This window comes from Arvicanthis niloticus, chromosome 2, assembly GCF_011762505.2.
Source record: "Arvicanthis niloticus isolate mArvNil1 chromosome 2, mArvNil1.pat.X, whole genome shotgun sequence".
NCBI lineage: Eukaryota > Metazoa > Chordata > Mammalia > Rodentia > Muridae > Arvicanthis > Arvicanthis niloticus.
In genome coordinates, this window is record NC_047659.1 from 147,461,105 (window position 1) to 147,475,378 (window position 14,274).

General features: G+C 44.1%; 1 protein-coding gene across 12 annotated transcripts in view; it reads left to right on the forward strand.

The window, feature by feature from the left end:
• Window positions 1-14,274, forward strand: part of Rtel1 (regulator of telomere elongation helicase 1) — a 36,216-nt gene that overhangs the window by 2,180 nt on the left and 19,762 nt on the right. For 10 of the 12 annotated variants that reach the window (XM_076930413.1, XM_076930415.1, XM_076930414.1 and 7 more), the window contains exons 3-10: window positions 270-468; window positions 832-925; window positions 1,442-1,523; window positions 1,758-1,818; window positions 5,360-5,435; window positions 8,045-8,129; window positions 12,667-12,732; window positions 13,910-14,063. In XM_076930413.1, coding sequence (XP_076786528.1) covers window positions 270-468; window positions 832-925; window positions 1,442-1,523; window positions 1,758-1,818; window positions 5,360-5,435; window positions 8,045-8,129; window positions 12,667-12,732; window positions 13,910-14,063 — 817 coding nt within the window. Of the gene's footprint in view, window positions 1-269; window positions 469-831; window positions 926-1,441; window positions 1,524-1,757; window positions 1,819-5,359; window positions 5,436-6,513; window positions 6,657-8,044; window positions 8,130-12,666; window positions 12,733-13,909; window positions 14,064-14,274 lie in introns of those variants that run through there. The other 2 variants (XM_076930421.1, XM_076930422.1) reach the window with 2 other exon arrangements.

A 14,274-nucleotide genomic window follows, 5' to 3' on the forward strand; every position in this document is an offset into this window, starting at 1 on the left:
GAGATGGTCTCTTTACTTAGCCCTGGCTGTTCTACAACTTACTATGTAGATCAGTCTGCCCTCAAGCTCACAGATGCCTGCTTTCCTCTGTGTGTCACTAGGCTTGGCTGATGAGGACAGCTTAATTTAAAGCTTTTAGGGGAAAAGTGAAAAATGTCATGAATTAATTAATTTATGTTCCCTGGGTCTGGACTGTACATCTCAGAGCCACCTGACTTCTCTCTGTTTCTCCACACCCCCACCTTTTTCTTGTTGCTGACTCCATTTAGAAAGTGAATGGTATCCTGGAGAGCCCCACAGGTACTGGCAAGACACTGTGCCTCCTCTGCACCACATTGGCCTGGCGGGAACATCTCCGAGATGCCGTTTCTTCCCTAAAGATTGCTGAGAGAGTTCAAGGGGAGCTCTTTGCCAGTCGGACCTTGTCATCCTGGAGGAGTGCTGATGTTGCCAGCGGAGACTCAATAGGTGACTCTTTTCTCCCCACCCTCACCCCCATCTTCCCTGGCCTCTTGTGGGGATGGGAGGGAAGGGATAGAGCCTGTAACAGGGCCAGTTCATCCGAGGTGCCTCTGCTCCTGAAGCAGAATTTAAGTAAGGAGAATTTGTATCATCTATATTCCTCACCATTTTGGGTATATACCTGGGGTCAGAGCTTTTTTTTTTTTTTTTTTTTTTTTTTTTTTTTCTAGAATGAGGGTACCACAGCAACCCACAATATCTAGTATCAGGTTTGTAGATGTCTGCAGGGCTGAGTTAGGTCAGTGCTACGTGTATAAGCACACATGAGGACATGCCTCACAGCTACTCCCTTTCCTTATGTTTGTGCAGATTGCTACACAGATATCCCAAAGATCATCTACGCTTCTAGAACTCACTCACAGCTAACTCAGGTCATCAGTGAGCTTCGGAATACTTCCTACCGGTATGTCAGCATATTCACACCTTGAAGAGTATCTGGATAATGGCCTTGGTTTGGAGCTGTACCAGAGCCAGCTGAGTGTATATGTATAGTATGTGGGAGGTGAAGGCTGGTTGGTTTTGATATCCATGACTGTGAGAAAGCAGCTTTGATTGAACTTATGGCTGTCCTTGAGCCCTGGGCTTCTTGCATAGCTGTCATGCTGCCTGTAGTTAGGGTCAGCTCTGGCTCCTCAAGGCAGCTCTGCTCATGATGGAAGAAGAGTCTACCTTTAGCCAAAATCCAGCTGAGTCTTGATATCTTTCTATGGCTCCCATGTGGAAGAACTTGGACAGTAGGTTGCTCTGTGCAGTTTTTCTTGTCTTACCTACCATATTCTAGCATTTTTATTTCCTTTGTTCCCTAAGTTTTCTGTGTGCTCCCGTTTGTTTCCAGATAGCTCGTGGTGCTAGGTCACACTATAATCTGCATGCTCTGAGGCCGCTCCTCCTTGACATCTTCCATTCTTTCTTTTGTCAGGCCCAAGGTATGTGTGCTGGGCTCCCGGGAGCAGCTGTGTATTCATCCTGAAGTGAAGAAGCAGGAGAGTAACCACATGCAGGTGGGCTTTTGGGCACCTAAGCTCCATGGTTCTGCTGGTTGGATGGTGCCTGGATCTTAGAATCAGGAATTGTTCCCCAAGGATGGTGATCCTGGACACAGTGCTCCTTGCTGGGCTGGGCCAAGGCTTATAGAACAGGGAAGATAAACATGGGGAAGTTGTTGCTGGGCCCTTAGGGCTGGGGTGGCCCATTTTTTAGCCACTCCAGTAAGCACTCTACATTTTGTCTCACAGATCAGTTTGTGCCGCAAGAAGGTGGCGAGTCGCTCCTGTCATTTCTACAACAATGTGGAAGGTAAGACCCACTTCTTCAAGCTGTTCCTGCTGGCTGTTGTGCAGTGTGGTGAAGCTTGTGCAGTCTTTTAGAATTTAGTAGCACCGTAACCTGTCTGCTTTACCCTGTGGGACAGAGTGTGGCTGTGTATTTGGGTGGTGTCTTCTGGCTGTGAGAGTTTTCCTCATCGTCATTAGATGGAGAAGAGTTGATGCAGTCCAAGACTAGCACTCAGGAATGGCTATCACACTGAACAGGTGACCTGTTCAAACAGGTTCATGCTGAGTACCTGCTTTCCCATTGGCAGCCTGGTCTATTCCTGACAGAAGTGGCCTTTGACAAGTCTCCCTAAGAACTTGAATACAGGTGTCTTTACTTGCGGCTGGGAGTTGAACACACCTGCCTTCCTCTGAGCTTGTTGCAACCATCTTTTTCTTCTTCTTCTTCTTCTTCTTTTTTTTTTTTTTTTTTTTTTTTTTTCCCGAGACAGGGTGTCTCTGTGTAGCCCTGGCTGTCCTGGAGTTCACTCTGTAGACCAGGCTGGCCTTGAACTCAGAAATCTGCCTGCCTCTGCCTCCCAAGTGCTGGGATTAAAGGTGTGCACCACCACTGCCCGGCGCAACCATCTTTTTCATTTGCTGAGTTATGACAAGAAAAACTTCTTATGATGTGTCCTTCACTATTCTTTCTCTCTCTCTTTCTAATGTATATGATGTTTTGCTTTCATATATGTTGTATATCATTTGTGTGCCTGGTGTCTGCAGAGGCCAGAAGGGGGCATTGGATCTCCTGAAGTGGAGTTAACAACAGTTGTGAGCCACCATGTAGGTACTGGAAACCAAACCCAGAACCTCCGGAATAACAGCCGTTTCTCTTAACTGCTGAGTCGTCCAGCCAACCCCCACCCCATCCCCTTTTTTAAAGAATATGTGTGTCTGTGTACATATGCACGCATGGCTGTGGGTACCTACAGAAGCCAGATTTGATCAGTGCATCCTCTGGAGCTGGAGTTACAGGTGGTTGTGAGCCGACTGATGTGTGTTCTGGGATCTAAACTGGTTCTCTGTGGTAACAGCAAATTGTCTTAACCTTTGAATCAACTTAATAGTTCATCTCTTTTTCTATTTTGACACCATCTCAAAAAGTCTGACCTTGAACTTGCTTTGTAGCTAGGATTAAACTTGAACTTCTGGTCTTTCTGTTTCTGCCTTCCAAGTACTGGGTTTATTGGCATGTGTCACCATCCCTGGCTTATGCAATGCTGGGGATTAATCCAGTTTTTGTATACTAGGGAAGAGGTCTACCAACTGAACCACATCTCTTGCCCTTGAAGGTACTCTGTCTTCTTACTTTGTTCATTTCTGTTTACAGCCTCAGCCGTCCCCATCTGGTTCTGCCCTTATCTATTCTGTATGTATCCTGCACTTGCTTGATTTACCCATCCTTTCTTTTCCATCCTTGCCACCTCCATTCACCATCCTGGCAAAGGAAGTGGGTGTAGGTGTTCTCTTGCATTATGCCAGAGTGTTCTGGTAGAGTTCTGTGGGACCAACCCTAGCCAGTTTTCCATACTGTATGGGTCAGCTCTTTGATGTCTGTAAGCTTGATGTTCTGTCCCAGCCCTCACCTGTGTTGTCCTTTCCTTTTGTAGGTCCTGAGGGATGAGGGATCTTTGGGGCCACAGCACTTGGCTCAATGCTATAAACTCCTTTAGTGCCCTAGGTTCCTTGTGGCAGAAATTCTACCTGGCTTAACAGCTCTGACCTCTTTGTATCTCCTTCTTAGGCTTCTGGGCTTAGTTTTATGAACAGACCAGTTCCTCCATGTTTGGATTTGGTTATCTCACTGCTTGGCCTTTGGATGGTTGCTTATCTGTGAACCTGAGTCTCTCTGTTCTGGTAGGTGCTGAGATTATGTCTCTTTAGCTGACCAGTTCTACTTGTCTTTGGAATGGGATGTAGCCTCATGCGGGTTCAAGAGGAATTTATCTTAGCTTTTATTTCATCTTAAATTTGTAGTCCATCATCCAGAGAAGTGAGAGTAGGAACTGAAGGCAAGAACCTGCTGCAACTGAAGCAGAGGCTGTGGAGAGGTGCTTGCTTACTAGTAGGCTTGCTTCCTGTGGCTTCCTGGGCTCTTGTAATAATTGGGATCACCATCCTAGGGGTGAAACTACCCATAGTGAGCTAGGCTCTGAGCTTCCCCCACATCAGGCATCAATGGAGAAAAAGCCTCATAGGCTTGTCCTCAGGCCAGTCTTGTGGAGGCATTTTCTCAAATGAGGTTTCCTCTTCAGTTGAGTTTAGCTTTTGTCAAGTTGACATAAAACCAGCATGCAAGGCTTGTGTTGTTGGTGAGAACAGAACGTGGTAAAGAGCTGAAGCACTGCCTGACTGGCATCCCAGAAGGACCTGGGAGGTAGACAGCAAGCCATCTTCACCTAGGCGTTAATCAGAAATGGATCCGAAACAACTCTAGTCATCTCTCTTCACCTGTGTCTTCTTGCCTTACTTGTCTTTGCTGTCCCTTGACAAATTTCCCTTCCTCAGCTCTGAACAGAAAATATGGAAACCCGGGTCTCTGCTACAGTGTGAACTAAATGTCTGTGTGTTGTGTGGTACTGCTGAGGGATATGATCTTCCTCTTTTACTAGCGATGCTATTCCTGGGGACATTTTTGGAGAGGTCACCACTGTGTGTGTGTGTGTGTGTGTGTGTGTGTGTGTGTGTGTGTGTGTGTGTGTGTTTTCTAGCCTCTGCAGCTAAGAGTTGGGCCTTAGTCCTGCCTCCAGAGAGGGAGCTTGACACCTGGTTTGGACATGAAACAGCCACAGTGGAGAGTAGAACTAGGAACTGAGTGGAACCTTGCGGAGTTTCATATGTAGCTGATCCAGAGTTGGCAGTCACTTCCTAGTGCATTTCGGTAGTTCAAGGTTGGGGGCTGTGCCATGGCAGGGTATTCCGTAAAGGCCTTCCTGCCTTGGGCTTTGTAGCTAGTGTAGCACAGGTAGTGCTTATTCCTGAGCTTTTGTTGTAATGAAAGGAATAAAATACAAGTTGAACTAACTAGGTAGGCTCTGCCTTTGTGTCCTGCTGGGGCTTTTGAGGTACCAGCTCTCCTTTTGGTGCTAATCTGGGTCCATTGATTGGTAGAAAGCTAGGGCAAGTGGTACTACTCTTTATACTCTGAACCATAATGAAAAGCTGTGAGTCTGAACTGCTCTGTTCCACTCCACCTCCCAAGGCTGGGTGTTGTGGCCTTTCTTGTCCTGCTTTGAAATGTCCAGGGGTAGACAGGCTGCTTGGGACCCTGGGAGATATTGGCACTTTACACTAGTACCTGTCTTTCATATGCAGAGCAGGGCTCCCTTGAGATTACTTCAGGTTGTGGTCTCTCCTGGAGACCTGGTCCACTTGGTAAGGATTCTCTTTGGTAAGTCCAAAGGGAGTAGAATGCCACGTTGTCTGCTTCATAGGGCCTCCTCTGTCTTGGGTATCTCTTGGGTCTTTGGATGCTCCAATGAACCCTGAGCATCTATGCTTACTCTGTGTCTTACCTGCAGAGAAATGTCTGGAGCAAGAGCTGGTTACCCCCATCCTGGATATTGAGGACCTTGTCAAGAATGGAAGCAAACACAAGTAAGTGAGGCCATGGCTGCTCTGTTCTTTCCTGATAGATTCTCATCATATGGGAAGCACAGTACTGTTGCTTTTTATGAAACCAACAATGTGAAAAAAATTTAAGCAGTTCTGAGGAATATAAGGTGAAAACTATGACATCAGCCTTGTTCCCTGTCCTTCACTTCACCTCAGGACGACCGTTGTGAAGTGTCTGTTGTAGATGCCTGGTTGTGTGTGCTTATTCTCCAAATGCTCTCTCTTAGTACACTGTGGGTGACTTTCTGTGTGTGTGTGTGAAGCTTGACTCCCTTTTGAGGATAGTAAATCTATAGGTTTTTATTTATTTTATTTTACTTGAGACAGAGTCTCATATAGCCCAGGCTGACTTCAAGATTTGCTGTGTAACTGAAAATGACGCTGAACTTGTGATCCTCTTTGCCGCCACCTCCCATGTCCATCTGTGACTGACAGCTTTGTACGCTGAAGCGGTGATGAAAAAAACTTGAACAGCTAAAGCTGTATGTAGCTCCTGCCTGATTTGTGTGAGGCCCTGGATTCTGTTCCTAGTACTACAGAAAAGAACAACAGACTGAGACTTGAGACTTTGTTAAACCAAGAAGAAACCAAACTACCTACCTACCTTTCCTCTCTCCATCTTTCCCTCCCTTCCTTTCTCCCTCTCTCCCTCCTTCTTTTTTCTCTCTCTTTTCTTCCTTCCTTCCTTTCTTACATTTCTATGTTTTTCTGTTTTTTATAACCTGTGCCCAAGAATGGGACTAGATTTGTTTGTTTTTCAAGACAGGGTTTCTCTGTGTAACCACCCTGGCTATCCTGGAATTCAATCTGTAGACCAGGCTAACCGTGAACTCCCAGAGATCCAGCTGCCTCTGCTTTCTAAGTCTAGGAGTAAAGGCATGTGCCACTACCATCCAACTGGATTTTATTTTTATGGAGAGTGTTTTGGACTTTTTTTTTTTTTTTTTTTTTTAAACAGGGAAGGTCTTATAACATGGGCTGGCTTTCAGCTCACTGTATGGCCAAGATAACCATGAGTCCTCCCATCTAAAAAAATCTTTTTTTTTTTTTTTTTTTAAAGATTTATTTTATTTATATGAGTACACTGCAGCTGTCTCAGACACACCAGAAGAGGACATCAGACCCCATTACAGATGGTTGTGAACCACCATGTAGTTGCTGGGAATAGAACTCAGGACCTCTGGAAGAGCAGTCAGTGAGTCAGTGAGTGAATGCTCTTAACTGCTGAGCCAGCTCTCCAGCCCCCTTTTAAAAAATCTTTGTGTGTGCATGTATGGTATGTATGTGTGCATGTATGGTATGTATGTGTGCATGTATGGTATGTATGTGTGCGTGTATGGTATGTATGTATGTGTGCATGTATGGTATGTATGTGTGCGTGTATGGTATGTATGTGTGCATGTATGGTATGTATGTGTGCGTGTATGGTATGTATGTGTGCATGTATGGTATGTATGTGTGCGTGTATGGTATGTATGTGTGCATGTATGGTATGTATGTGTGCGTGTATGGTATGTATGTGTGCATGTATGGTATGTATGTGTGCATGTATGGTATGTATGTGTCCATGTATGGTATGTATGTGTGCGTGTATGGTATGTATGTGTGCGTGTATGGTATGTATGTGTGCATGTATGGTATGTATGTGTGCATGTATGGTATGTATGTGGATGTGCAGATGCCCTGGTGTGGCAGTCAGAGGACAACCTTGAGTATTGGTTCTTGCTTTCTACCTTAAGATAGAATCTCTTGTTTATCATTGAGAATGCTAGGCTAACTCGTCTGAGAACTTACAAGAATTCTCCTGTCTCCCAGCTTTCTGAGATTACAGTATCTGGCTTTATATGGATTTTGGAGACCTGGACTGTATTCTTCATGCTTCCATGGGAAACACTTTACTTGCTGAGCTATTTCTGTATTGATGACCTTGAACTGATCTTTTGCTTTCAGTTTTTGGGTGCTGAGGTAGTGCATGCACCTACAAGTCTGGTTTATATGGTTGTGGGGATTGAACCCAGGGCTTTGTACATGCTAAACAAACATCGTCCTAACTGAGTGACATTCTCAGACTGTTATTACTTATGTGTATATATGTATGGTTGGTTGGTATGGATGTCAGAAGACAGCTTTGTGGAGTTGGTTCTCTCCTTTCAACTTTACATGGATTCTAGGAATCGAACTGAGAATATCCCTGAGACATTTCCCTGATCCCATCAGGTTTTGGAGTTAGGTTTTTGTTGTTTGTTTTTGAAACAGGGTCTCGCTATGTAGTCCTAGGTGAGCCAGAACTCATTTTTAAGATCAGGCTGGTCTGATCAGAGATCTGCTTACTTCTGCCTCCTAAGTACTGTGAATAAAGGTATGTACCACCAAGCACAGCACCCATGAAGGATTAAGACAGATGACACTTTCACGTAGTGAAAAACTCACATGGGCTGCCCTTTATGCCAGGTACCAATTTCTTTGAGGCTCTGTGTACAGAATGAGAGGTTCCTCCTTTACCAGAGGGTGCAGTGACTCATGTAATGGTTGTACCTTTTGGATACTTCCTGTGAAGGAACTTACAGGTCTTCTGTCTGTTTTTACCCCAGAGTGTGCCCATACTACCTTTCTCGAAACATGAAACAGCAAGCTGACATCATCTTTATGCCATACAATTACTTGTTGGATGCTAAGGTGAGAAGCTGATGGCTGCTGATGTCCAGGGTTGTCCCTGGGCTTTGGAGGTCTGTTTGAACCTTGTTGATTAGATCCTCAGAGAGAAAATGTGGGCAAGAGGCCTCTTTTATATCACTGATTAGGCTGAAAACCTGTCCAGATGCAGTTGTGAATAACCCAGAGCTATGGGTTCTTCATTCTGCGAAACCTAGTCATGGGCAGGCTGGCCAGAATGAGAAGAACCTGGATTGTTAGCCTTGGGCCAGTGCTTGCCATTGTTCCCAACAGTTCAGCTCTGCTACTTTCAAATCAGGACGTACAGGTAACTCAGGAAAGTTGAGCGTTTTCTGTTCTCCCTGATGTTTGTCTGGCTGTCTTTTTGTATATTATTCGTTTCATTTAACATTTTTCTTAAAATCTTTAAATTACATACTTATTTAGCGTGTGCTTGCGTGTGCGTGTGTGTGCAGACATGCACACTGTATATGTGGAAATCAGGGTAATTTAGAGTTAATTTTCTCTTCTACCACATGAGTCCCAGAGGCTGAGCTAAGGCTTCAGACTTGATAGCAAGCGCCTCTACCTGCTGATCCATCTTGCTGGTCTAATAGCTGGCTTTTTTATTTTAAACATAGGGTCAAATGTATCTCAGGTTGGCCTCTAGGCTATGTAGCTGAAGATGGTCTTAACTTTTGGTTCTCCTATCTCTACCTTCCTGGGGGCTACAATTGTAGGTATGTACCAGTAGATATGTTTTATGTAGTGTTGGGTATAAAACTCAAGGATTTATGCATGTTGAGCAAGCACTCTACCAACATTCTTGCCTCTTATAGCTGTCCACATGGACAAGTTCAGTAACTTCTGGTGTCAGTAATAACCTGGTGGGCATCTTTCGCTTCTAATCCCTATGGTAAATATATATATCAAGAACTTAAGAGTGTGGGGTGTTACTTAGGTATCTTTTATAGAGCTTGCATTTTTAGTGCCAGGAGTTGGGGGAGTAGATAGCAGAAGATGCTATTGAATGGCAGATGGAGGTTGGAGATAACTGGAGTGGACAGAAAAAAGGCTTCAGTGGATCTGGCAAAGACAAGACAAGTACCTTTACCTGCTAAGGCCTCTTGCTGGCCCCAGCATGACAGTTTTGAAGAACTAGGTTAGAAATCACTGCAGTTAGTTAGCACTAACCAGTACTTTATTGTATTATTGAGTTATTGTCACACAGAGTTTTGACATACACATCAAAGGAATTTAGTGGAGAATGAAAATTTGTAGTTTTTCTCTATTCTTCAAACCATGGTGCTATGCACTCGGAAGAGTGAGCATTAGTCCTCACTGCAAATCTAAATGCAAAGGTTGGAACTGAAAAGTTTTACAGTGTCTGTGTATCCTAGTCTATCTTGAAGTCACTATCCTTCTGTCTCTGCTTGCCTGCTGAGAATGGGATTATAGGTGTGTGACCCTGCCTGGCTTGAGGGTGCGGATTCTTATTTCATACTTAATCTCATCTTGTTAGTCATAAAGGAAAGATTTAAAAAGTTAAGCTTAGCAAGGCTGTGCTCTTACATGCCTTTAATCCTACCACTAGGGAGGCAGAGGCAGGCCTGATCTACAGAGCAAGTTCCAGGACAACCAGGGCTACACAGAAATACCCTGTCTTGAAAAACAAAACAAGTTAGACTTAAATCAAAAATTTAAGCTTAGGCTCTTTAAAAGAGTTACGTTTTTAAAATTAAGGTTTTATTATTTTGTTTTGAGCCAGGGTCTCACTGTGTAGCCCTGGCTGGCTTGAACTCAGAGAAGTTTGTCTGACTTTGTCTCCTAAATTAAAGGTGTGTGAGAAGATTAGTATAAACTAACATCAGTTTTTCCTTTCAACAATATTAGGTTTTATTTTTTTGTTTTTGTTTTTGGTTTTTTGAGACAAGGTTTCTCTGTGTAACAGCCGTGGCTGTCCTGGAACTCACTTTGTAGACTAGGCTGGCCTCCAACTGCCTCTCAGGTGCTGGGATTAAAGGCATGGGCCATCACATCTGGCTTTATCAGTTAAGTTTAAAGGAAAATTGTAAAGTACTAATTTATTTGTGTATGAGTGTATGTATGTATGAGCCATTGTGCATATGTGGAAGTCAGAGGACAGCTTGGAATGCTTGGTTCTCTCCTTCCACAATGTAGTTCTCAGGGATTGAACTCAAGGCTTGGGCGTAATGTGCCTTACTTTCTAAGTCATCTTGATGTTCCCACTGTTGTTACAATTTTTTTTTAGCATTAATCCTAGTTGAGAATAGTGTGTATACTTACTTTTTCAAGATACATGCATATGTATGTATATACATGGACACACACACAGGTAATATTTTCGATCATTGGACATACTATGTGAAAAAGTGATTAAGTCATGCGTTGCAAATTTCCTTGCTACTATGCATATTAAAACTATAATACGTCAGAATTTCAGTGCTTATTTGCACTATGCATACATCTGCTCTTTGTTTTACTAAAAATGGAATATGCAGCTGTAAGCATTCAAAGTCAATAACAATTTCAAAACATTTTTTTAAAAAGAATTATTATTTTATGGATATGAGTACACTGTAGCTGTCTTCAGACACACCAGAAGAGGGCATCCAAGCCCATAACAGATGGTTGTGAGCCATCATGTGGTTGCTGGGAATTGAACTCAGGACCTTTGGAAGAGCAGTTGGTGCTCCTAACCACTGAGCCATTTCTCCAGGACCTTGTGTTTTGTTTTGTTTGTTTTTAAAGTAAGTTACAGAAAATGAGGAAACGCTGTAGCCTTTTAAAGGACCTGAACCCACAGCACACAAAGGCTCTCAGACTTGAATAGCCCAGCTCACTGCTGTGAGACCTGAGTAGATAGTTTTCTGAAGTTAACAGAATGGCCACTTCTCCCTGTGGGAAGGTATTTAACAGCTCTAGTCACAAGGTCAATTTAGACCCCAACGATAGGACGTGATGCTGCATTCTAATGGAAATGGCTGGAATTAAAGAAAAGTAAGGGTCTAGGAACTTAGCTCAGTTAGAGCACTTGTCTGGCATATGTAAGCCCCTGTAGTCAATCCCCAGCACCACACACATACACAAAAAAGACGCAGGCTGGCAAGATAGCGCAGCTGGTAAAGGCGCTTGTCACCGAGCAGCCTGCTGATCTGAGTTCAGTCCCCAAGGCCGACATGATGGAAGGTGAGAGCTCTTGCATTGTCCTGTGACCAACCATGGCCTATGAACTTCAGCACACACGCACTCTCCATCTGCCACAGAGTAAATTAACAGCAGCAGCAAACAAAGGTGAAGGAAATTAAAGTATGAGGTGTGGGGCAATTGCAGGTCCCAACTGTGGCTGGTGGGTGTGTAGATCATGCAGTAGCTCTGTCAACATAGTGTGCTAGTGGCCACCTGCTAGGGAAATAAAGTCCTTGGTCCAGTGACTTAGCCATGCAACTATCAGAAGTGGGAAGCTGGTCCTAGTATATCCTATAGTAAAAACTGGCAGTAATGAGATGTGAATAAGTCTCAGACACACTACCCAAGGCTACTTTTTGTTTTATTTATTTATTTTTTTGTTACCCATATCTGTCAAAACCTAGATGTGGTGCTGGAGAGATGGCTTAGTGCTTAAGAGCACTCACTGGCTGCTTTTGTTGTTGTTTGTTTGTTTGTTTGTTTTGTTTTGTTTTTCTTTTGGTTTAGCCCTGGCTGTCCTGGAACTCACTCTGTAGACCAGGCTGGCCTCGAACTCAGAAATCTGCCTGCCTCTGCCTCCCAAGTGCTGGGATTGAAGGTGCGCCACCACTGCCAGGCCTGGCTGCTCTTCTGAAGAACCTAGATTTGATTTCCCTGAACCTACATGGTGTTTCACAGAGCTCTAAGTATAGTTTGAGGAGAATCTGATGCCCTCCTCTGGCCTTTGTGGGTACTGCATGACTAGAGTGCACAGATTATACCCATAGGCAAAAACACCCTTATACATAAAATAAAACTAAATCTTAAAATAAGAAATGTGGTGCTAGGCATGGAAATGTATTCCTGTAATCTCAGCACTCAGCAGACTGAAGCAGAAAGTTCACAAGAGCAGTGTTTGGTACTAGTATTATAAAATAAGACAAAAGAAAATACAGCTGTATCCTTAACTTGTAGGTTCAATTCTCGTCTTCTGCCTTGTGGGCTTCAGGGATTGAACTCAAGTTATCAAACTTAGAGGCAAGCACCTTTTCTTACCTAGCCATTTAACTGTCTTACTTGGTCATCCTGTTGACTCCTTTGTGCTGTCTGAGCAATTCCTTGGTACAGATGGCTACAAGCATCCAACTTTGGTCAGGCTTGGACAGGTAACTGTAAGTCTGCTTTTCATAGTCAGCTTGGAGAAGGAGCCGGTTCTCAGAGGTGAGTATGAGAACCTTTGCTCCTTCTTCCATGATGTGTGGTACCTGTTTGTGATGCACAATCTGCCTCAGGTTCCCTTATTTCCTATATATGCAAGCCTCTTAGCTAACCCCGAATGACTTCAGCGTATGGTAATTTCCCTTCTTTGTAGAGTCGTAAGGCACACAACATTGACCTGAAGGGAACAGTTGTGATCTTTGATGAAGCTCATAATGTGGTGAGTCCCCTTGGCCTCTATGCTCAGTGCTTCCTGTCTCTCCCAGCTTTTTCGATGTTTCTGGAGAAGCTCTACCTTGAATCCAGAGGCATGGTTCTCAGGACCAAGCAAACTTAGGTGCTGCTGCTCTCCTGATTGTCTTATCAGTTGCCTCACCTGGGCCATAGTCTGGCCAGTTGGGCTTCAGATGTGCCCTTAGGTGCAGAGTTCACACAAGAGCCTCTCACTAGGCTTGTGTCCTTCTAGACAATTGGTAGGGATAGCCTGGCTCTGCTCTCTCTCTCTCTTTTTTTTTTTTTTTTTTTTTTTTTTTTTTTTTTCAAGAGGGAGGAGGTTTATTCAGGAGATAGGGCAAAGGTGGGGAGAAGAAGGTAGAAGGATAAGAGAGAAGAGAAGTAGAGGCCGGCCATGACCACTTGGAGAGAGAGGAAGGGGGGAGGGGACAGAGAGGCAAGAGGGTAAGAGAGTAAGAGATTAAGAGTAAGAGTAAGAGTAAGAGGGCTCTGCTCTCTCTTGTACCATACCTTTTTTTTTTTTTTTTTTTTTTTTTTCCTGCCATGGTTTTGCTCTTCAGGCTACTTGGCTTGACCTTTGGGAAACTTCTGTAGAGACAACTGCTCATCTTTGGTAGCAATAGTATCAAGAATGGTTCCTGGAGCTCCCCTGACTCTCTTTGTCCCTTTTCACCAGCACATGATCACAGGAACCCCTACCACCACCACCTCTGTGCCTGTTGTCTCTGTTTACTCAAGACTATGTAGAATGACCTCAGTATGAGAAGCCTCAAGCCTTAGCTGTTGTGGAGCCTGCAGTGAAACTGATGCAGAGCCAGCTCTCCCCACAGCAGAGCCTTATTTCCTACTTGACTCCAGCCAGCTGTTGCTATGGGGATTATTGAGCAGATTGATTGGTGGTATCTTCTGACTTTTGAAGCCAAAATTACTGCTTTTGCTGATAAATTTTTCAATAACAAAATTTTGGCAACTCAAAGTGAAATAATCTTCTAAAATATTGGATTGGGTAGTGAATCTCCTTGAACCAACTTTGAGTTTACTTCATAGACCAGGGGCTGGGGCTCTGGAGACTTCTTCCAGTCCTTCCTGCATCTCCACTTCTGCCTTTTAGAGTCCCCAGTCTGCCCCACTCTGCTGTAACACAGGTCTGCCTTGACCCTCAGGAGAAGATATGTGAGGAGTCAGCTTCCTTCGACCTGACTCCTCGTGATGTGGCTTCGGGACTGGAGGTTATCAACCAGGTTTTGGAGGAGCAAGCCCGGGTGGCTCAGCAGGGTGAACTGCAACAGGAGTTCATTGTAGACACATCCAGCTCAGGTAAGTAAGTTTATGGTTAAGAACTTAAAAGTAGACTCAGTCTATTAGAGGCATCTTGGAAGCATATTCTGCATAAGAGCAGTGTCTGGTCTTCCTAGTATCTTTTGTCTAGATAGCACTCTGGGGTGTGAGAAACTTGGTTCAGGGTTCCTGAACAGACTTTATGTTCATCCCAGATAAGGCATCATTAATAACCCAAAGAAATACTTCT